This window comes from Passer montanus, unplaced genomic scaffold (assembly GCF_014805655.1).
Source record: "Passer montanus isolate IOZ18808 unplaced genomic scaffold, ASM1480565v1 scaffold15, whole genome shotgun sequence".
NCBI lineage: Eukaryota > Metazoa > Chordata > Aves > Passeriformes > Passeridae > Passer > Passer montanus.
This window is the reverse complement of record NW_024362051.1, coordinates 8,672,062-8,693,804: the sequence shown is the minus strand read 5'-3', so window position 1 is coordinate 8,693,804 and position 21,743 is coordinate 8,672,062. Positions and strand designations below refer to the sequence as shown.

General features: G+C 62.3%; 1 protein-coding gene across 5 annotated transcripts; it reads right to left on the bottom strand.

The window, feature by feature from the left end:
* Positions 1-295: 295 nt before the first annotated feature.
* SYNPO (synaptopodin) lies at positions 296-20,789 on the bottom strand. Of its 5 annotated transcripts, none has more exons than XM_039701521.1 (4): positions 20,689-20,789; positions 12,590-13,341; positions 2,472-4,402; positions 296-1,181 (listed from the first exon to the last, which is right to left on the bottom strand). In XM_039701521.1, exons 2-4 carry the CDS (start codon positions 13,059-13,061, stop codon positions 429-431), a joined length of 3,156 nt encoding a protein of 1,051 aa, XP_039557455.1. In that variant the 5' UTR covers positions 13,062-13,341; positions 20,689-20,789; the 3' UTR covers positions 296-428. The 5 variants fall into 5 exon arrangements, with proteins under 5 accessions (XP_039557455.1, XP_039557456.1, XP_039557451.1 ...); XM_039701522.1 differs by lacking the exon at positions 20,689-20,789 and adding an exon at positions 16,586-16,603; XM_039701517.1 differs by lacking the exon at positions 20,689-20,789 and adding an exon at positions 15,659-16,000.
* Positions 20,790-21,743: the final 954 nt, after the last annotated feature.

Here is a 21,743-nt window from a genome sequence, read left to right as displayed (position 1 = left end):
CCCGCAGCAGATGTGCCACCCCCGGGCAGCAGAGCTGCAGGGACAGCCCGGGATAGCACCGGGGAGCTGGGGACAGGGGCTCACCGGCACACCGAGCCCATCCCACCCCGGCTGTGCGGGATGGGGCGGGCTGGCAGGCCGGGACTGCCGAGGCAGGGGCCGGGGGGGCCGCTCCCCCCTCTGCCTGCTGACCACGCAGTCCTGCCCCGAAAGGTTAGCGTGGTAAAAATAGAGCGGGGCCATGGCGTGCCGGGCGGGCGGGAGGCACCTGACCCCGCTGGCACACTGAGGGGTGGTGGCAGCTCCCAAGGGACACTTTTTGGGGACCTCAGCCCCGGGGGTTGGTGTGTTCCCGGTGGGGGACGAGCGGGTGGCATCACCCGGGCTGACGGGTGGAGGGAGAGGGATTTTTGGGGGGCCTGGCTTGTCTAGGAGGTGCAGGGAGCCCCCGAGGGCAGACCCCCCGTCTTCAGCCGCAGGCTGCTGGTCCAGCCCCGGGGACAGAGGTTGAAGCTGTGGATGCCCGGGCTCTTGGTCCCCGAGTCTTCGGAGTCGAGGGAGACGTCCGAGTCCGTCGGGGAGCGGGAGGTGCAGCGCTTGGCTGGGGAGCGCCCGCCCACCGCGGGGGATGGCAGGGGGCTCTTGGGGACGGGCGACAGCCTGGCCACGGGGCAGGAATGGGCGCTGGATGGCAGCAGGAGCCGGCGACCCTCTGCCCAGGCGGGGGAGGCACAGGACTGGGGGCTGCCCGCCCGGGGCGATCGCAGGGGGCTTTTGTGGGTGGGCGAGGGGCTGCCCAGGCTCCCCAGCGCGCTGCTGGCAGCCTGCGGTGCCGGCGCTCTTGGCCCCAGCCGGGGCGACTGGGGCAGGCTGGGGGGGCCGGCAGGGATGGGGGTGAAGGGCCGGGAGCTCTCCAGCCCCGCGGCTTTGGGAGAGGAGCTCTTCCTGCGGGCGGCGTTGATGATGTTCCTGGCGAGCCGCGCTTGCATCTGCCGGCTGGCCCGGGGCTCCGCGTCCTGCCGCAGCGGGGACAGGGACCGCTCGCTCCAGGGAGGGGACGTGGGGGGTCCCTCGTCCTGCTCGGGCACCGAGGCCGGGCTGGCCCAGCCGTCCAGGCTGCCCGGGCGCCGCGCCAGCCGGGGCGTCCAGGTGGGCGACGCGGGGAGGGACGAGCGCCTGTCCTGGAGAGGGACAGAGAGCGGGTTAGTGACCCCCAGCCGGGGGGACAGGGACACAGCAGGGCTACAGCCGCAGGGTGCCGAGCTAAGATTCATGCTGGCACAGCCCCGCAGGAGCTGGTGACATCTCTTTGTTCACTGCATCCCTGCAAGGGGTCCCCAAAACGAATTTGACCCTGCACCCCTTCGCCCACCAAGGAGATGGCGGCAGGCTGAGCCTGCCGTTCATCCTTGCCCAGAATATGTCCCAGGACCTCTCATTACCTGCAGCTTGCTAAAGTCTCCCTCTGGGGGATGCTCGGAGCCCCCTTGCACGGCCCCAGCATCCATCACCCCGCACTGCTCCCCAGGCGGCAGCAAAGAGAAGAGCCAGGTGTGACAGCGCAGAGAGTGTATTCAGAAAGAGGGGAAAAGAAAAATGCAGGAGAAGTAAAGCACAGTCAAAAGGCAACTTGGCACCGTGGGGAAGGTGGCGGGAGGGCACGGGCAGAGGCACAGCTGGGTGACAAGCCTTGGGCTGAGCATCACCCAGCAGCCCTGCCCTCGGCGCCCTCCTCATCCCAGCACGTCCCGTGCTCCCAGCCGTGCCACACAGCACTGCCCAGCCCAGCCGTGCCACACAGCCCTGCCCAGCCCAGCACTGAGCCCAGCCGGGGACAGGGCCCCGCGGGGACCCTGGGCCCAGCACCGCCGGGCTCTGCCATTCCCCGAGGGATGCAGTTCTTCCTCCACAGCGAGGAAGCAAAGGAGGACAGATCCTGAAGGAGCAACAGAAGAGCCAGGAGCAGGCACAGTGAGGCAGAAAGGCAGCATGTCCCCTCCAGGTTTGCTTTGGTAGGAAGCTGAGAAGAGCCCAGGACAGAGGGGATGTGGAGGAGCAGGCAGAGCTCTGAGAGCTGGAAAGCCGGAGGCGAGGAAAGGAGGGAGCCAGAGGTGAGATGCTCCATAACAGTTTCCAGGTGAGAGAAGAGCAAGAACAGCCCTGTGGGACAGACAGGCTCCTGCTGACTCTTTGGGAATCCTGCAGGCTCTGTGGCCAGTTCCTGCTGCCTCCCGGACACTCCTCAGCTCCTCTTGCACCGGGGGTTCAGCAGTGCCTGTCACCCACTGTCCCAGCACTGCACCCTCACAACCACTTCTTTTTTCTATTTTCTTCCCCCCCCCACTTTTTGTTTTGTGCTTGGTTTGGCTTTTGGCTCTCCCACGAGCAGTTCGTTAGGGAGGACTCAGCCTAGCACCTCTGTATTTTTCTCTCTGCCACCACTACTTGTAGTAAAAGGAAGGTTTCCACACCTGCGGCTCGATGCCGGCATTCCTGGTGGAGTAGGAGGGCCGGGGTGCCTGGAATCCCTTTGCCCGCGGCGGCAGCAGGCGGCACGGCGAGGCCAGCAGCGCCTCGGCCGGGGCTGCGGGGCTGGCACGGCTCTCGGCACCCAGGGACAGGGCCCCGGCTACACTGGGGAAGGGGCTGGCACTGCTCTGGCCGGCGCTGGGCACCGCGGGGGGATGCCAAACCGGGGAAGAAGGCAACGGAGAGGTCGGGCAGGAGGCTTGCTGGGAATAGGGGTAGGAGTCGGGAAGAGAGGGTCTGGGTGGAGGCACCTCCTGGGGCATGGACCTTGCTGGCCCCTTGGATGGGGACAGGATGAAGAGTGAAGACTGGAGCTGGTAGGGCTGGTGCCTGGAGATCTCCAGCTCCTTCTGGGACACCTCGTTCTCCATGAGGTTGCTGCCGTACAGCGATGCAGGAGGGGTTTTGGAGGGCCTGCAGGGACTCTTGGAGGGGCGTCTGGAGACCATGGGTGACAGGTAAGCGTTGTTGTCATACTTCCAGGAGGGAGGCAGGGACATGGTGGGCGATGGCGACCGCAGCAGCTCAGGCTGGGAGGGGGCCTCAATGATGAACTTCTCCATCCTGGATTGTCGGCGCGCAAAGAGCTCAGCCCCCTTCCCTCTCGCTTCAGTGAGGATGTGGCTGGGCTGTGGCTTCTTCTTGGGCTGGATGGTGGGAGACTTGAGGCAGGAGGACCATGCTGGAGCATCCTCAGCTGGTGGGAGGTGCTGCACACCCCTGGCTGTGCTGTTGGGGACAAAGTTCGCAGCTTCAGCCCCGAGGGCGAAGGGCTCATCCTCGGCGCTGGGCTCCCCCTGCTCCTTCTGCTTCTTCCTGCTGTCTGCACTCTGAACCAGGTCCAGCAGGTCGGGGTTGGGGCTCAGCTTTGGCTTCTCCAGGAAGGTGAACATGGACTTTCTGCCGGCTCTCCGCGCAGCCGACTCCTCCAGGATGCCTGTTTTGGGCAGGGGGTTTGGTCCGCTCACCCCGCAGCCCAGGAGGGGGTCTGGCAGCATCTTCTGCTCCTGGCTGGGGTACAGGACCGAGTAGGCAGGGGGGGAGCGGACACGGGTGAGGGGTGGGGGGCTGCTGAGGGTCTCTGCATAGGTTGGTGGTGGGGGCAGCTCGGGGGCAGGGGGTTCCTCGGCCGGCTGGGCGCTGGCAGGGTGTGCCTGGGTGCCGAAGGGTCTCGCTGTCCGGTTCTTCACAGGCTTGGGCTTGGCCAGGGTGAGCTGCACCTCGTAGTACTGCCGGCCCTGTGTCCCGTTCTGCTGCTGCCCGCCCGGGGGTGCCATCCCTGTGGCTGTCCCCACTGGTGCGCTGGGCACTTCGCTGGGCACCTCGCTGGGCACCTCAGCGGGCACCTCAGCGGGCACTTTGACGTTCTTCCCCTCCTCGGGGCTCTGTAGCAGGACCAGAGGCGCCGTGTTCGGCTCCGCAGGGGTTCCTGCATTTCCGAGCCCCTCCACCCCTCCCTCCATCCCTCTGTCTGCCTGCTCCTGCACGCCGTTGCTGGCGGCCGATGCCATGTTCTCCTTCAGGTAAACGCTGAGTGGGACCTGCTGGGCTTCAGCAGGGAGCTCCTGGCGCGGGGAGGCGTTTGCCAGCATCCCTTCTCCGGGACTGCCAGGCTGGCCGGGCTGCGGCTTCATCCCGCGCCCCTGGCTGTGCTCCATGGCGGCCTGGCGAGGCTGGGGCGCGGGGCTCAGGGGCAGCCCCCCGCCATGCCCGGCCCCCGTGAGCCCCTCAACGCGCTGCCTGCGCCGGTGGAACAGCAGCACGCCCTTGGAGCTGGGGCCGGGCGCCGTGGTGAGCTGAGCCGCGATCCTCTGGCTCCGCGCCTTCGCCTCCTTCAGCTCCTTCTCCGAGAGGCTGGCGCTGCGGGAGAGACCTGGGAGAGAGGAGAGGGGGATTAGGGCCCTCAGGGGAATGTGGGGGGTCAGTCCTCCCCGCCCAGCCCTTCCTCCAGGTATCCCCCGGCATCCCGACTCCTTCCCCGGCAGGTGGGAGCAGGCGGGAGGGATGCACCGGGGCTGGGATGCACGGTCCGGGGGAACGGGGAGCCAGCACAGACATCACGAAGCTGCTGGGACAGATGGGAGGGCCCAGGGGACACCCAGTGACACTCAGGACGTTTCCACCACGCGCCCGGTGTCTCGGCTGGGTTCTGCGCACCCACCGCGCTGACCGCACGGGGAAGGAATTCCTGGGAGCGGGTCTCGGGTGCAGCTCACACGGCTCCGGGCCCCGAATGAAGAGGCAGTGGAGAGAAGAGGCCAGCGTGTGTCCCCAGCCCCTGGCCCCGAATGCCGGCACGCTCAGCCCCGAGCGGGCAGGACACAAACCCGGGGACAGCGGGAGATGCCAGCCCACCCCTGCCGGGGACTCGTGTGTGGAGCGACACGAGAGGGCAGCAGCCGACAGAAGCTGTGCAGATCCTGCCCGGCTGGACACGGGCACGGACACAGCGAGGAGCCACCCCCACGCCCCGGGACTCCACACAAGCGCTAAGAGCAACGTGCTAAAGCCTGGCCCGAGCCCCGCGGCGAGCAGCCAGTGCCGCCGGGCTTCTCCTGTGCCGGACAAAGGTCAGGGCACCAGCCCTTCCCTAAGACCAAAAGGATGTGGAGCTGCCGGGAATGCATTTTCTCAGGGTGAGCCATTTCCTATGAGCTTGCCCCGCCGAAAGCACGCGTGGGAAGGGCAGTGTCCCCCACCCTGCCGAGGCCACTGCTGGGCACAGACACCAGCGCCGACCATCGGCATCAGCCCCGCGCCCAGCGAGGGTGCAGCCCTCTCCAAAGGCACTGCCAGGGGCTCTGATGGTGTCTCTGCTCTGTCTCTGGCCCCAGCAGGGGGGTGGGTGGCCAAGGCAGCCCGCTCCCAGCCCTGCTCTCCTTTCCTTCCCATCCCATCCCCTCCCGTCTTCCCTTCCTTCATGTGTTCCTCATTTTCTTGCCTTCTGTGCTGCTTGGGAGTCTTCCAGGATATTTTCAGCAGTGGCTCAGCCTACCAGCGAGGGAAAGGGATGGATGACTAAGCCAAATCCTTCCAGCAAGCCCACGGTTAGCAGGAGGCCTGCTGGAAGCTGGGCAACTCCTGTTCCTCACCCTTCATCCCTCCTGCCTCCCTCAGCACGCGGCAGTCCTTGCACACAGCTCAGGAGTGCAGGATGCCCTGGATGAAGTGCTCAGGCTGCCCGACAGGAGGGTTTTTTCTGGGCAGGGGAGGCAGAGATGCCAGTGGAAACTCTCCTGGAGACAAGGAGCCGGTCGGCAGCGGCGACGCCGGCGGCCCGAGTCCCCCCGGTTCTCGCCCAGCATTGTTTCACGCCCCGTTCCTATTTGCCTTGGCGGCGGCACAGAGCGGGGCCGCTGCTTCCTCCGGCCGGGCTGCCTGGAGGGCGGCCAGCGCCGCGGGGTTACCCTCGCCGCCTTTATCTCCGAAAGGCAGGAGAAACGCGGCCAAGGAGCCGTTGAGAAACAAGCCACAGGCTCCAGATGTCTGCGGGCTCCGTGCTCCGAGCGGAGCATCCCGCTCCTCGGGGCCCGGCTGCCTAAGAAGCCGAGCTCTCGGCGGAGCCATTTCGCAGCCTCTTGCTCTTGCTACTGCCTTTTAACAGCAAACGAGGGGCCCTGGGGGATCTCCTCTTGCTGGAGGGATGACTCAGCTCCTGGCCAGCCCGTCCTGCTTGCACTAGCCGCCAGATACGCTCCCACGGAGCCGGGACCAACACCGGGATTTGCCCACCGGGATTTTGCTCCCGGGTGTCTCCATCCCTTGCTGCTGCCACAGCCATGGCATTGCTCCGGGCCAGGGTGTGCTGCAGGGTGGGCTTTGCCTCCTGAAATCCCCTACCTGTAATCCATTGCCATCCATCCCCTCCAGCCTTCCAGCAGCCCCTGTGCCCCTGCACCCCCAGCAGCCGCCCTTCCTGGGCTGGTCCACCTGGGCCCACTGGAAATGAATCCCTCAGGATACTACTTGGGATGCTGAGGGTAAGGATTGCTCTTCACATCCGATTGTTATGACACAGATGAAGAGCACTGAAGCCTCTGGCAGTCCAGAGGAAATTGCTGCAGCCTGAGCCATGGGATGAGATTATTCAGCAGTGCAAGAGCCTTTATCCATGTACCATGGTGTCTGGAGGGATTCTGTCACCTGGGGCAGTTTCTACACCACACACTCCCCTCCCAGCCACAGGGAACATTCCTTCATCCTTCCCTGCCAGCTCCTGCCAGCCCTGGGTGGGCTCTGGTTTGTTCTTTTCCCCAGCCCCAGGCAGGAGGGAGGGAGCTGAATGCACTGAGAATGTCCAGGTGCTGGGGAGGAGAAGGAAGAGGGGCTGAAGGCAGCCAAAGCCATGCAAGAAGGAGACAAAAGTAAAATTAATACACGTGTCCAAGGGCACTGGGAACTGCTTTCCACCCATCACCCTGAGCCCAGTCCAAATTCCAACAGGTGACGGCTCCTTCCTTCCTTCCTTCCTTCCTTCCCCATGCACTGGTTTCCCATGACGCTGTCCCTCAGGCAGGAAACCTCTCCAAGTGTCCCATCTTTTCCCAAGCCAACGAGCTCCCCAGCCAGCCCTGGGTATCTCTGGTCCAGGGATGCTGCAGGAGGAGGCTCCCTGTGCATCCTGTGCCCTGTGGAACTGCCAGAGTCCTGGCACACAGGAGCAGCTCCAGCTGCTATTCTGGTTTAGCACACTCCAGCTCTGGCCACAGAAGCCTATAGATCTCTATCTATAGATTTATATAGGCACTTGCTCTGTAGGTTTTCCGTTGCTCCAGGGGTGACTTCCTGAATCCTCCAAGTGCAGGGCTTAACAGCTTCTTGCTGAGCTGCCAGTCATCCTTCCCACGGAATGTGCAGTGCTCTCTTCTCCAGAGAGAGGATGATGAAGGTGGTGAAAGGCATTTTTGTTACTCTCACTTCCTGGACAGATGGGGGAAAAAAATTCCTTCCATCTCAGCTTTCCATGCAGAGGATGGATCCCCCTGAAGGGTGCTAAAGCAGGATGTCTGAAGTCTAGCCAGGAAAAGCTGGAATCACCATCTGACCCCAAATGAAGGTGAAGGATGTGTCAGACATGGCTTGTACCCATCCTGCCCTAAGATGGACTCCGAGAGCTGAAATGGGATGAAGATTTGGCCTTAAACTGCAGATTCACTGAACGGACAAATTCAGTGAAAGCTGATGGTCTTGACATGGCTGGGATGTCACAGGAAGGAAAAACTGTGACTTGGAAGTTGTGCCTGGTGAGAAGTCCTTGTATAGAAGACAAGAGGTACCCAGGCCTTAATGGGACCTGCAGGGTGCCACAGGTCATGTGAAATCTCAGAGTCAGAGCTGGCAGGTGACTCCAAAAGCTTCAGTTTGGGCTCTGTCCCTGGCCTGCTCCAAGTGTGGATGCTCAGCCATGCCAGTGCTGTGCCCAGCTTGGCCATGCTCAGGGTGTCCCACCAGACCACCCCTGGACAGAGCACCCACCATCCATAACCAGCAGGCACTTCTCCCCATTTCCAAACATTTCTTGGATTCCTGTGGTCAGCCCAAATGGTGCCTCTTGCTGGCAAAATCCCACTGGCAAAACCAAAAGCAAAACCAAGACAAACCCCATTTCCAGAGGGACGTGCTCTGTGCCACCTGACACGAACCCCAGTGCACATCCACAGCCAGGCAAGGCTGGGGAGAGCAGATCCAGTGTTTTCACCCAAACACCGAGGACTTTGGCCACTGAGGAAATGTAAGCAGGTTTTTTGGCAGAGCAGCAAGCTGGCCCCTTGCCCCAGCTACAGCTGTGCAGGATTTTTTGCAAGGCGTACCAGCTCACACACATTTCAGTCTGTGCACACATTCTCCTCCAGCTCCCAGTTATCCCAAATAATCTGCAGCTAGGAAAACACGGAGGGTAGCACAGACAGGCAGCTGAGCTAGCTAGAAACGGATATGATTCAAACATATGGATAGAAAGATGACAATTTTCTGCCTCGTTCCCAGCTTCCAGCCCTCCCATGCCCCAGATAGAAAACCTCCATGAAGTTCTTATCTGTGCTGGCCCTGCAGCCCCAGAAGGATCCGGCCCAGGTGGTGGGTGCTGTGGTGGGATCAGCCTCTCCTGCCTGGCAGACGCTCTGTGCTGGGCCTCTCCACACGGGTGCCTCTGCCAGTGACAAAATGTGGCACGGCGAGAAAATTCGTCGCGCTTGCAAGTTTTCCCTGGGCTCTGCTCGCAGGGGCTTTGCTGGATTTGGAGCTGTTTGCCTCCCCAGCCGTGCCTGGCACTCAAATCCTGCTGAAATGGCCCCACAGTCTCCAAGCAGCAGCTCCTGGGGCACCCAATTCCCACACAGGGGGAGAAGGGGGTGGTGGGGGGTGAGTTCCAGTGGGGGCTGTCTGCCCCTGCCCCTCCCCAGTTCCTGGGGGATGCAGTGAGCAGCCCCAGCCCCACAGGTGCCCACACTGGGCAAGAAGAAGCTGCTGCCACCACACAGGTGGAGGCAGCACCTTCCCCAGCTGGCTAAAATCAAGCTTTTATCTTGGAAAAGGCGGCTGGAGCCGGGCAGACCTCCCCCAGACATCCCTGCCATCCATCCACCCCGAGGGCAGCCCGTCCCACGGCCGGGTACCACGGGGACTCCATCCATCCTGCCCGGAAAGTGCGTCCCAGCCCCGCTGTGCCAAAGGCTCTGGGACTCGCTGCCACCGTCCCGGGCTGCAGGGTCCCGGGACAGCCCCGCCGGGTCCCGGGACAGCCCCGCGGGGTCCCGGGACAGCCCCGCAGGGTCCCGGGACAGCCCCGCCGGGCGGGCGCCCCGAGCCAGCGGCGCTGGCCCGGCCTGAGAAGGTCAAACGGCCCGGAGAGGGGTGGGCAGAGCGGGGAGGGCGGCGGAACGAAACGGGGCCTTTGCCTGTCCCTTGCACAACCCGTAAAGGATCCATCCTGCTGGCTGCCAAGCCCCGGGCCAGCCCTCGTGTCCCCAGCATGGGTGGCATGGCCAGGGGAGGTCACGTCCCTGACGCAGGGACAGGGGACAGCGCCTGGGAAGACGTTCTGCTGAGCTTGAGGGTGCGACCCTGCGAGCCCCGAGGAGGACCCCCAGGTCGCTCCACGTCCCCGCCGAGTGTCCCCACTGTGCCTCCCACGCCCCACATCGGACACCGGGCTGCCGGCGGAGCCAAGCGGCACCTGCGCCGCTCATTCCTGGGGACAAACCCCGCTGGGCCCCGGCTGTGTGCGCCCCATCGCCCCCCATCGCCCCCACGGCACTTCTGGGCATGCACTCCCGCTCCCCCGTGCACCCGGGCCCCACGCACCCCCTGGGCGCTGCCATCCCCCGGCAGCCCGGACACCCCAGATCCCGCTCTGCGTGCCCCCCCTGGCCCCGTCCCTTCTGCACCGGCACCCCGGCCCCGCGCGGAGCCCCCCGGTCCCTGCCCCCCGCTCCAGCCCGACCGTACCCGCGGTGCCGGTGCCGCCTCCCCGCGCAGCCCGACTGCACCGGCGAGGCGGCGGCGGGCAGGAAAGTTGCGGCAGCTCCGCCCTCGGAGCGGGCCCGGGGGGGCGCACCCAGCCGGGGGCATCCCCTCACCCAGCTCCCCGCATCCCCTTCCCACTCCGGGGCATCCCCTTATCCCACTCTGGGGCATCCCTCTCTCCCAGCTCTGCACATTCCCCTTAACGCTCCTGAGCGTCCCCTTACCCATCCCCGGACACCCCCTCACCCAGCCCCTCGCCCTTTTCCCCTCCTCTCCCCCGCAGCACCTTGCGTTCCAGACGCTGCTGGGGGTGTGGGGCTTCCCCTTCCCGCAGGTTTCCTCAGTGCTAAAGTTTTGAAGCACTTGGAGGGAGGCAAAAATCCAGAGACAAAAATCCAGCACCGGTGTCACTGCCCTGGGGACCTCCTGGAAAGAGCCCTCAATCCCCAGGGCTGCTCCCAGTCCCAAGGGAGCCACAGACGATCCCTGGGGAGCCAGCATCACCTCCCGCCTCCACCGCTGGGGCTGCAGAGCTCGGGTGAGACCGGCCTCACCCCCTTCCCATGCCTGTCCACACCTCAGGATGAGGTCTTGGCTTGATTTTTTGCCTTTCTAATTTCCTCTCTTCCTGCCCCTCTGTGCTTTTTTGTGCTTTGCTGGTTTTTGAGGGAGCCTGGCGCTGGCTCTGCAGCCCCCAGGGAGTGAAACCTTCCGTTTATTTGCACACCAGACAGAGAAACCAGTCCTGCCTCCTGCATCTCCCAGCCTCTGCCTCTTCCCGGGGCTCCTGCGCTCCCCAGCCTGCCCTGAGAGGTGCCAGCCAGCCCGGGCTGCCGTGCTGGATATTTGGGAGCAGCCAGCCTGGCCTTGGGCTGCTGGATGGGGACCAAAGGGGCACCTGGGACCCGCCTGGGTGGGTCCATGCAGCTCAAGGTGGGGCACCCGTTTGGCTCCCGGCTCCCAGGGCCAGCCCTGCACCACTCTGGGTGTGGATGGATGCATCCTCTTCTGCTGAAGGGGCTGGAAGTGGTGGGGGGTTCTGTACCCCATGACAGCTGAAGAGAAGAGGAGAGAAGAGGATCAAGTCCCTGACGTGTCCCAGGGATGCTCCTGCAAACAGGAACAGCCCTAGTGCCAGGGATGCTCCTGCGTGCTGCAGGAACAGCCCTGGTGCCTCTTAAAGGGCTCCTGTCCTTTCCTCTCACTGCACAGAAACAAACTTCTCTGCCCCAAACCTCTCTGCCCCAAACCTCTCTGCCCCAAACCTCTCTGCCCCAAACCTGCAGGCTTTGGCAAGGTCCCTGCTCTCAGGACCCTCGGTGACATCCTGCCTGCAGGCTCTGGAAAGTCTGACGGGTCCTGCAGGCAGTGGCTGCTGGTGATCTCACTTGGAGGGGGAGGAAACGGGACAGACAAACTCTTTCCAACAAACCTGTTGAGTTACTTTAAAATTCCAGGCTGGCAGCAAAAGTGCTGGATGGCGGCGGGGATTAGGAAAATGCTGAGCCTGGACAGAGGCAGGCCTGACCTTTCCCCACCGCTGATCTGCCATCCCCGAGCAGTGAGAAATGGGAAGACTATTTGGGTCCATCTGGTTTGTGTGCTGAGCCCTGAAACACGATGCTGCTGGGGCAGCTGTGAGCCAAAGGGCTTGGCTGAGCTTCCCAGCCTTGTCCCATCCAGGAGCCGCTGGTTTGGAGGATGCCTGACACTGCAAAAAGGCAGGGAGTGGGTTCTGGACACCGGGTTCATATCAAGCATCCCCAGTCGGTCCCACCCAGTCCTGGGGGCTGCCCTGGGAGAGCCAGAGCAGCAGCATCCCAAAATGCCACCCCGTGGGGACAGGGACACACCTGCCCTGCTGTGTGGCAGCTGAGATAACAGCTGGGCAGGAGCAAAATAGAAAGGAGGGGGAAGCAGGGTTTAAAAATGGGCCCAATGCCTGTAAGAGGATGGGTTCTGTGGGAGCATCTCCCACAGGGATGTGGGGCATTCCAGGCGTGGCAGCAGCCCCAGTAACCCTGGGTATGAGCCTGTAGTTGTCACTGAGGCTGAAGGGACAGTCGTGGGGGAGAGGAACAGCTGTGGCACGGGGCAGTGAGGTGAGGCAATGGCAGAGAGCATTGTGGGAACCAACCAGCCTGAAATAAAGCGCTTAGTTTTTAAACCAGGGACTGACAAAAATGGCCCAAAGCCATGTGAGGGATGCTTGGCCATCCCAAACTGATGGAGGAGAGGTGTCCCTGTCCCAGCTGGTCCTGATCACTCTGGGGCAGGATCCCACCAAGCCCATGGCCAGGGTGAGGGCTGGGAAGCCCATCCTGGTCATGCCCCACTGAGGGATGGGTTGAGTTCCTGGAGACAAGTGGGAACCCGCCTGCTGCCTTCCCACCCCCCTCCCGAGAAAAGCCACAGATTCCTTCTTATTTTTAAGGCCAAAGAGATCATCACAAGCTAAATTAGTCCCAGCAGCTCTGCTGGAAGCCTGGGAGCTCTAACCCAGGGAAAGTCCTGCCCTGGGAAGAGCTGGGTGTTCTCACCAGGAGCACAGTAGTGCCTTTCAGGGGGGACAGCGGCCAAAGGGGGTTTCTCTTACCTGTTTTCCTTGGCTCAAAGTCAGGGTTGATGAGGACCCGTTGGATCTTCACCACTTTCCACTCCTGGCTGGGATTGCCCGTGGGGCTGTCTGCTGTGGGGAGCAGCTCTGGGGCAGAGGCAGGGCACTTCAGAGGGGCTGCAGGCTGCTCTGCCAAGGCCAGGCTGCCGTTCAGTGGGGGCTGTGGTGCATCCCCATTGAGCCCCCCGAGGTCCCTCTGGCAGCTCCCACTGGGTGTCCCTCCCAGCAGTCCCGTCCGTGCCTCCTGCTCGCCTGGCTCGGACGCTGGAGCACCCCAGAGCTGATGGCAGCTCTGCCCCCCTCTGCTCCTCCTCTCCTGCCAGCTGCCACTGTCCCCCTCAGTGTCCCCCTTGGCTGTCCCACGGACACAGGGGGGCTGCTCAGCCTCGCCAGGCACGGGGCAGCCGGGCTGGGGGTGGAGGCAGAACTGCTGCAGCCTTGTCCTCAGCATCTTCCTTCACTGATTTCCACTCCACGGCCTTTCCAAGCAGCTCTGCATGGCCAGGGGGATGGATCCTCCCTCAGAGCATGGGCAGCATGAGGGAGGGCAGCCAGTGCCAGGCGTGAGCTCCGCTTTGCTGCCCCTGCAGGCAGGAGGATCAGGCACGATGCCGCTGGAGCAGGCAGGTTTTGGAGACCAGGATGGAGGGATGTGTCCAGGGGAGGCAGGCCAGCAAGGAGAATTATGCAGGAATTTCTCTTTTCCAGGCAGAGGACCAGCATCCAAAAACCTGTGTGAAGGGAAGGAGGAGCGTTGAGGATGCTTGGGCTTGCACTGATTTCCTACGGGCACAGAGCAGCTCCCAGCAACCCCAGCCCAACTCCAGCTCCAGCACCACTTCCCATGAGGAAGAACCCCTGGAAAGCAATTTGGAAATGCCCCAAGCCCACCACCGTGCTCACCACCCCAGCACCCTCATCCACCCATCCTCACCCTGGGGACAGCACCCATGCCCCTGTGCCCTGCTCCCCCTGCTTTGTCAGCCCAGATGAGGCTGTGGCACCCCTGTCAGTGCTCAGCACTGGGGCACCACCAATCCGGAGCTGGGAGTGTCCAGCCAAGAACCAAATCCCTGAGGATGTTGCTCAGGGTTATCAGGAACAAAAAAGGAAAATTTCCAGCATCCAGCTAAACCGTGTTTAACCATTGAGTGACTCATGCGGCGTCAGGACAAGCGCAGACAGACCCACTTCCCTCCTGCCAGGCACAAATCCTGCCGGGATGACGAGCCCACGCACAACACAGACAGTTATCAGCTGGGAGAGGGGGATGTCATCTCTCCCAGGACAGGATATGGGTTACAGTGCACGGAAATTCCTGTGAGCCCTTCGCTCGCACAGCATCACCAGCGCTGCTCACAGCCAGGCTGCTGAGAGATCCACAGCACCCACGGCACGTGGGCCATGATGGATTTCCCAACCCGACAGCCAGCTGAGGAGGAGAAGGGGATCCTGCTCATCCCAAACCCCTCCCTGAGTTATTGCAAGGTTTCTCAGCGAAATAAGAAAAAGCACCAGGTCAACATGGCAGGTTAAGCTCTGGCAGGAATACACCCTGCAGCTTCCTCGAGGCTCACACAGCTTCTCTGCGAAACTTTTCCTGTCCTTAGCAAGGTTATTTTGGAAAAGAAGGCAGATTAGAAAGCAGGCGCTCGGGCATTTCCCAAACACAAGGCTGCATTTTTTGGAGAACGCCCAACGGAAATCTTCTGCCCTTTTTGAAATCCTTCCTCCTGCCTCTCTCTGCTGCAATTATTCAGCACAGATTTGCAAAGAGAACCTGAGGAGAAAATGTCAATGTTTCTCTCTGAAAAAGAAATTTCACTCTCCTCTTTACGTAATTTGGGGGATCAATAGTTGCAGGAAGCCACCCACATCTTTCCTTAGAAACATGGCAAGTTGGAGCTGGAGAGAGCCAGTTTATCTCAAATGAGGACAAAGAGAAAGTTGCCCAAAATAGCCCCAGCCCAGCGTGGGTGGCAGAGAACCTCTCCGGGTGGATCTGCCTCTCCCCACTGCCATTTCCTCACCCTATCCCTGGGCAGCAGGGTTCTGGGGCAGCACAGTTGTGCCCATCCAACAGCAGATCTGCTTTGACAATTTGCTGGGGGAGCTGTGGGAGCTGGTGCCTCCCTGCAAACCATCCTCCAGAGCCACCCCCTTCCATGCAGGAGCTCTTTCCGCACACGGGCACCTCCTGGGAGTGACACCCATAGCCCCGTGCTCCCCAGGCAAACCCTCCCTCCCGAGACACGAGCAGTGGTGCTCCCTGAGGACACTCAGCTGGGACAGGGCCACCCACAGCACCCAAATACTGAGTCAGGCATTTGCTGCCTCCCTGGGGGCCAGCCTGGGCCTGGCACGGCAATGGGGGAACAGTGGCAGAGCTGTGGAGAGCAGCCTCCTTCTCCAGGACACAGCTCCTGGGCTCTACCAGCAGCACAGGAGGGGAATATTCATGAGTACCAATATTTATGAGTACCATGGATCTCAGGCAAAAGCTGCTGGGCTGATCCTGTCTCTTGGAATACCAGCCTGGTAGGATGTGTACAAATGCCTCGGGTGCACCACTGTGCTGGCAATAAAGGGCAGCAGCAGCAGCCATAGCCACAAACCAGGCTGAGATAGCCCCCACCTGCAAGCAAAGGCTGTAAAGAGGCATGAGGGTCATTTCAGGCAGCATTTCAGGGGTGCAGCTCCAGAGGATGCCCAAACTGGGCACTGGTGCCCAGCTCAGAGTCCCAAGAAGCAGCTGCTCACTGTGCCCATCTGAGAGGCTCCTCATGCTTCCTGATGGCAACAAGTCCCTACGAGAAGCTGCAAAATGGTGCTGGGGAGGGAATAACAACAACAACAACAACAACAAAATCCTTCAATTCACAAAGTGTTGAAATCTGGCAGCAAGGAGGTCTTTTGCTCGACTTCTCTTCCTGCCCACTCGCTGGCGAGTGATGCACAGCCCCCCCACCTGCCTTTCTCACACCCTGTCACCCTCCCCCCCCGCTATTGAAAAAAGGAAAACTAAAGTTAACTTTCCACGTCCCACACAAATATTTTTGGCAGGCGTTGCTGGCATTCAGGCTGCTGAGCCCGGGGGAGACGGGGTCTGCTGAAAGTCTTTGTCTCCATCTGCTCCCGGCACCCGGCTGGGGGTCTGCAGTGCCTGGCTGGTCTGTCCCAGACACAGCGCAGGGCTAGGAGGTGGCACAGCTCTCAAAAAATGGGGGACACCTCCAGGACAGCCCTGGGGACCGTGAGTGGCCCAGCCACGGGAGAGCCATGAAGTGGGGGGGCAGATTCACACCCAAACTTTGGCTCTGTCCCCGTTTTCTCGGCCACATCCCTGCCCCACGCTGGGTTTTCATCACCACGAAGCAGGCTGGGAAGGGAAGGGAAGGGAAGGGTAGGGAAGGGAAGGGAAGGGAAGGGTAGGGAAGGGAAGGGAAGGGAAGGGTAGGGAAGGGAAGGGAAGGGAAGGGTAGGGAAGGGAAGGGAAGGGAAGGGTAGGGAAGGGAAGGGAAGGGAAGGGTAGGGAAGGGAAGGGAAGGGAAGGGTAGGGAAGGGAAGGGAAGGGAAGGGTAGGGAAGGGAAGGGAAGGGAAGGGTAGGGAAGGGAAGGGAAGGGAAGGGTAGGGAAGGGAAGGGAAGGGAAGGGTAGGGAAGGGAAGGGAAGGGAAGGGTAGGGAAGGGAAGGGAAGGGAAGGGTAGGGAAGGGAAGGGAAGGGAAGGGTAGGGAAGGGAAGGGAAGGGGGGGGAAAGCTGTCCCGGCACAGCGGGGCTCTCGGGTTTCCCGGGGCAGGCAGCGGGTCGCTGTCACTCAGGCAGGACCCTGCTGCCCAGACTCGCAGTCCCCAGCTCCAGTCACAAGACCGGCCCGGTCCCTTTCCAAAATAGCCCAGCTGCCATGTGTACATCTGGGGAGCTTTACGCCTCCCCGGTGCCAGCAGCTGAATGTCCCCTCAGGGGAGCTGGGCACCTTCCTTCTCCACGTGGCTCCTTCTTCCCGTGGCCCTCTCCCTCGGGAGTCGGGGTGGCTGCATCCCCCAGCTCGCCGTGTTTCTGTCAGGCAGCGCTGCCCTCGCAGCTGACACCGGAGACACCTCGGCTGTCACCCAGCAGCGTTTGGCTGCCCCGTGCGCAGCCACGCTCCCGTCTGCTGCAATCCAATATCCCTCCCGGCCCCCTGGGTACCTGGCCAGGACGGCTGTGTGCTGGGGGGAGGCACGGCCGAGCTGCCTCGGGGGTGATTTCCCCTGCACAGGGACCCCACTGCTAAACCCTGCACGGCTGGGGCCAGGGCGGTGTCACCCGTGCCACCCCGAGGGACAGCGAGGCTGCTTGCAGCCACAAGGGGATGGCAGCAGGAGGGACCCTGCTGGGATGAGCAGGATTCAGGGAGGGAAGCCTTCCCTGGCAGGGTCCAGGGGGCACAAGGAAGGTGGGATGGATGTGGTGGCCTCCCCGGGCATGACAAGGGACGCCAGCTCCCTGAGGAGCTGACCCGGCAGTGTGGACAGGGATGGCTCCGTCCCGGCTCAGGGCACGCAGGCACAGCCGCCGGCAGCGTGCTGGGGAAAACAAAAGCCTTTTGCAGCGCTGATTTACTACCTGGCGGAAACCGGGATGGAAAAAACAACATTCCTGAGTTCCTGTCCCCGTGCAACCCCTGCGATCCGCGGGCCGCTGCTCCGGGCAGGTGGGTGCCCGTGCCCGGCTCCCTGCCCGGCTGGCGGGGACGGCAGCAGGGGAATGCTGGGGTGGGCACGGGGCTGCGGGCACCGCGGGGGAGGCAGGGATTCAGCCCTGAGCGAAGCTAGGGAGGAGGAGGAGGAGGAGGATGGCATCCCGGCCAGCTGGACCGCGTCCCTCCCTCTCCACCCCGCGCTGGGAGGAAGGGCTGGATGTGGGCTGATCGCACCCCTCGGAACTGCTGCGTGGCTCCTCACGCCAGCCCTGCGCTTGTCATTCCCTGGGCAGGGGCCGAGGAGGGCAGGGGAGCAGGATGGGGAGCTGAGGAAGGGGACGCTGGCCCCTGGAGGGCAGCACGGCGCAGGCAGGGCTGGACTCGGGGTGAAATGTGTTTGGTACCCCGGCACAGCCATCCCAACCCAGCCCCACCCTGGTTACCCCACTCCACCACCCTCACTCCATGGGGGTTGTGGTCAGGTTTTGGTGCTCAGCACACCCACTCCCCTCCTCCCACTGCTCAGCCCACGTTCCAGTCCCAGTCTCCAAGAAACCCTGATGCTCCACGGGGATTTGCCTCCATCAAACATCAGTCTGTGCACTCCAGCCAAGCAGCACTGGTCCTGCTCTGCCCTCCTGGCTGGGTTCAGAAGTGAATTTACCCCTTCCTGCCATCCCTGAGGGGCCCATCTGCCCTGGGGGTCCCAAGCAGACAATCCTGGGAGCTGCCCGTGCCCTGACTGCACGACAGCCCCACGCAGGGCAGGTCCCAGCCTGTCCTGCCCTTTGCTCAGCTTGAACCCCGACCCCAGCTCCAGCTGCTGCATTCCAGGGAAGGAGGACAGCCCCAGCCTGGCCCTTGCAGCTGCCTCAAGCCCTTCTCAGTGCAGCTCTGGGCAGCAAAGTACCAGGTTTGCCATGTCCCACCACTCAGCCTGATGTCACCAGGGGGGTGGCCATCCTCAGGGACCTCTGTCCCTACTGCAGTGGGACAGAGGGGGATCAGCTGGAGCCTCAGCAGACCACTACAGGAGGCCAGGGATGAAACTGCTGCTCAGCCTTTTCAAAACTCAAATTAAATGTAAAAACCAGAGAGGTCCAAGAGAGAGGATGAGCTGAAAAATCAAGCTCTGATCATTGTGGCACAGCTGTCCCCAGGACTGGCACCACCGTGGCTGCAAGGCGAGCTGGATTGGCAAGCCAGGTTCTGGCAGCTTTTGGTTCCACACAGCCCTGTCTGCCCGGGGCAGCTCGCCTTCATCACCCATCCTGCAGGAACATCCCGGCTCTGCAGCCACCAGCTCTCTGGCACAGCAGGTCCCACACCCAAATTTCCCTGAGAGCTCCAGCAGCAGCTGCCAGAGGCAGAGGAGGGAGGGCGGGCTGGCACAGCGGCGCCTTCACGCATTTCCCAGGCAATACCAGTGCACAGTTCCTGGGAGAGGAATGAAGGAACCCTCACTGAACACAATCCTGCTCTGGGGGGATGGGGTCACCCCTGGATATCAGATGCCTGGTGATGGCTGTGCCAAAAACCGTGTTGGGAGGGGAGGACAGGGTAGCCTCTGCTGTGGGGTTGGGGTTCACCCTGCAGTGGGGTTGGAACTCATCCCACAGGCATGAGATGAGTGGGATGAACTTTCTGGCAGTGGAGTTATGGCTCATCCTGCAGCCTCGCTGGCCCCAGGGAGCTCAGCCTCAGCAGACACAAAGCACAAGACAGCAACTAAGCAGAAAACCCCACAGGGGCTCGAAAATCCAGTTTAAACAACCTGTGAGCATTCAGGGCTGCCGGAGCTGCAACAAGTGAGTTTGAGCATCTGAACTCCCCAGGCTCCAAACCAGGCTGCAGAACTTCCCAGGTAATCCTGGCACAGCCACTGCTGGGTTTCACAGCCGTGTCTGACATTGTCACAGCCCTGCCCAGGTCCTCCTGAACAAACGAGGGGCCGTGACCTGGGGCTGTCAGGATCAGGGCGTGCGACCTGCCAGTGCAGAGATCCAAGGTCAATAGCAGACCTGCCAGCTCAGCCAAGGTTTGCTGAGCCCGGCAGCTCTGTCCTCCCCGCTGTGAGCCCCCCACTGTCACCTCCAGGCATCCCTGAAGCCCTAAAGCTCCCTGAAGAACAGAACTGTGCTGCTGAGAAACAGGGAGCAGCTCCCTGCTGCTCTCAAACCTGCAGCTCTGGCCAGTGCCTCGGCCCCCAGCTCTGATCCCGGGGGGGCAGGATGGGAACTGAGAGCAGAGATGGGTGCACACAGCCTGGGAACCGCCAGCACCAGGATAAAGGACATTTTAGCAGCACAGGGACAGAGTGCACACAAGCACAGGGTTTGTCCCCTCTGAGCCCCACGGGCAGCGCTCGGGTCTGTCCATGGGAAACAAAGAGCATCCCGGGGAAGGGAGTGTTTTCTTTCCAGACCAGGAAAGCAGCCAAACCCCAGCACATGCCCATTCCCAGGCCTTGGCCCCAGCAGCACAGCAGGCTGGTGGCCTTGGGACATGAGGTCCTTTCCCAAAGCTCCCCCAAGGCTGAGAGCCCGGCCAGCCCAGGCGAGGCAGGAGAGCAGCCCTGCTGCTTGGGGGGGCTCCGGGGGTCCCTGAGGCCAGGGCACCGCCACCTCGCTGCTCAGAGGGGTCCCCAGGCATTCTGGGCTGGGGCTGTGTGTGTGTGTGCTCAGCAGCCTGGCTCTCCTTCTGGCAGAATCGCTTGTGCAGTAGGAATAAACATGCCGAGGACACATCCAAGCCAGTGCAAACAGCCCCTGACCGAGCTGCTCTCTCCCAACACTCTGTTTTTCTTTTTGTCCTTTTCCTCTCCTCTCTTAACCCCTTCAGGAAGCCCAGGGGACCTGTACCCAGCTGCCCTAGGTGCTGCTGGAGCCAAACCCCAAGAAACCCCGGGAGTCTGACCACAAGGAAGAGCTGGGACAGCACTGAGGTTCCAGGGTCCCCCCGGGGCACAGGGCTGGTTTTGCTGCCCTCAAGTCCCCTGGTTGTCGTTCCCCTCCCTCTTCTTCTTCCCCTTTCTTCTTTCTCCCCTCCACAGCTCATCCTTTCCCCAACAGCTCCGGAGGGTCCTGGGGGAAAGGGCTGCTCCCCCTTCCAGCGCCCAGTTCATCCAGCCAAGCACGGGCTGGGTGCTGCCAGGGGGGCACCTCACTCTGGGCAGGACAGAGCAGCCAGGAGACACCCATGGTGAGGAGAGCACTCCAGGGAAACCACCTCCACCCTCGCTCTGCCGGGAGCCCTCTCCATCCGCGTTCCTCTCCTGTGACACCGCTCTGTCCCCAGGGTCACCGAGAGCCATGCCCGCAGCATCCCGCCGGGATGGCCGCGGAGCCCAGGACAGCTCTGGAGAGCCCAGGGATGCTCGCACTCGCCGCGCTCACCTCTTTCTCTTCCCCTTTTCCCCCGAGGGGAAGCAAGGCTGGCTGCAGTCCCTGAGCGCGGAGCGGGTCGCGCCCCCGCTGCCCGCGGTGCCCGCGGTGCCCGCGGTGCCCCAGCCCGGTCCGGCCGGCAGCGCCCGGCTCTCCTCGCCGCTCCGCTCCAGCCGCGCAGGGCAGGACAACGGGGGAGAGGGGAGGGAGGAGGGGAGGGGGGAAATGAAGCTTTAATAGCACAGAGCCCCTTTTGTTTCCCAGCATATGGGATATTTCATACATGCTGAAGGCATTAACCACCTATACTCTTCAAGCGCTGGCGGCGGCGGGAGCACAGCCCTGCGCTCAGCTCGGGGCACAGAGCCTGTCCTGGGGGCTGCAGCGAGCAGCGAGCAGCCCCTCTGCCCTGGCACCCCCCAGAAGAGGGGAGACCCTAAATTAAAGCCTGGAAAACTGCTCTGCTTCACCCAGGATCACCCCCCGCATGGTTTTGTCCCCCCAAAAGAGCAACCAAGCCCCCAAACTCGAGGCCAATAAAGGGATGTCCCTTTCCCTGTTTTTTGGACATGCTGTGAACTGGGGGGAACTAACCTAAACATCCCCGGGGATCTGAGATCCAAATCATCCCTCCTGTCCTGAGGACATGGCAGAGCCCAAAGGTCCCATGAGCTGTGACTAACAGGGGCAGAGAGGGCTGAGAGGGGCTGGTGGCACGGGGCTGAGGAAGGCTGGTGGCATGTCCCCTCCCTGCCCTCTGGACACAAGAGCATCCCTGGAGCTGACAGGGAAGGGCTGGGAAATATCCACATGTAATATCCTCCTCATGCTGTTTATCCATTTTCTCCTCTCTGCCTGTGAAATGGGTGACAGCATCTTTGCAAGTAGGAAAGGGACTTCTGCAGGTCCTGAGCACAGACAGTGGCTGCCACTGCCCCCTGCAGCCCCCACCAGCCACCTCAGCGTGGGATGGGGACCTTTAGGGTCCTTGGCACTGCATCCCTCCCTTATTCCCATAGAAGAGATGTTGGCTTCGACCTTCTGGGCAGGAGAGGACATCCACTGAT

Excerpts from the sequence above, each read along its gene's own strand:
- SYNPO (XM_039701521.1), bottom strand. The coding sequence starts at position 13,061 with ATGCTGAGGACAAGGCTGCAGCAGTTCTGCCTCCACCCCCAGCCCGGC. Across the intron at positions 4,403-12,589 it reads CTTTGAGCCAAGGAAAACAG|GTCTCTCCCGCAGCGCCAGC; the intron begins GTAAGAGAAACC and ends CCTCTCTCCCAG. Across the intron at positions 1,182-2,471 it reads ATGCCGGCATCGAGCCGCAG|GACAGGCGCTCGTCCCTCCC; the intron begins GTGTGGAAACCT and ends GTCCCTCTCCAG.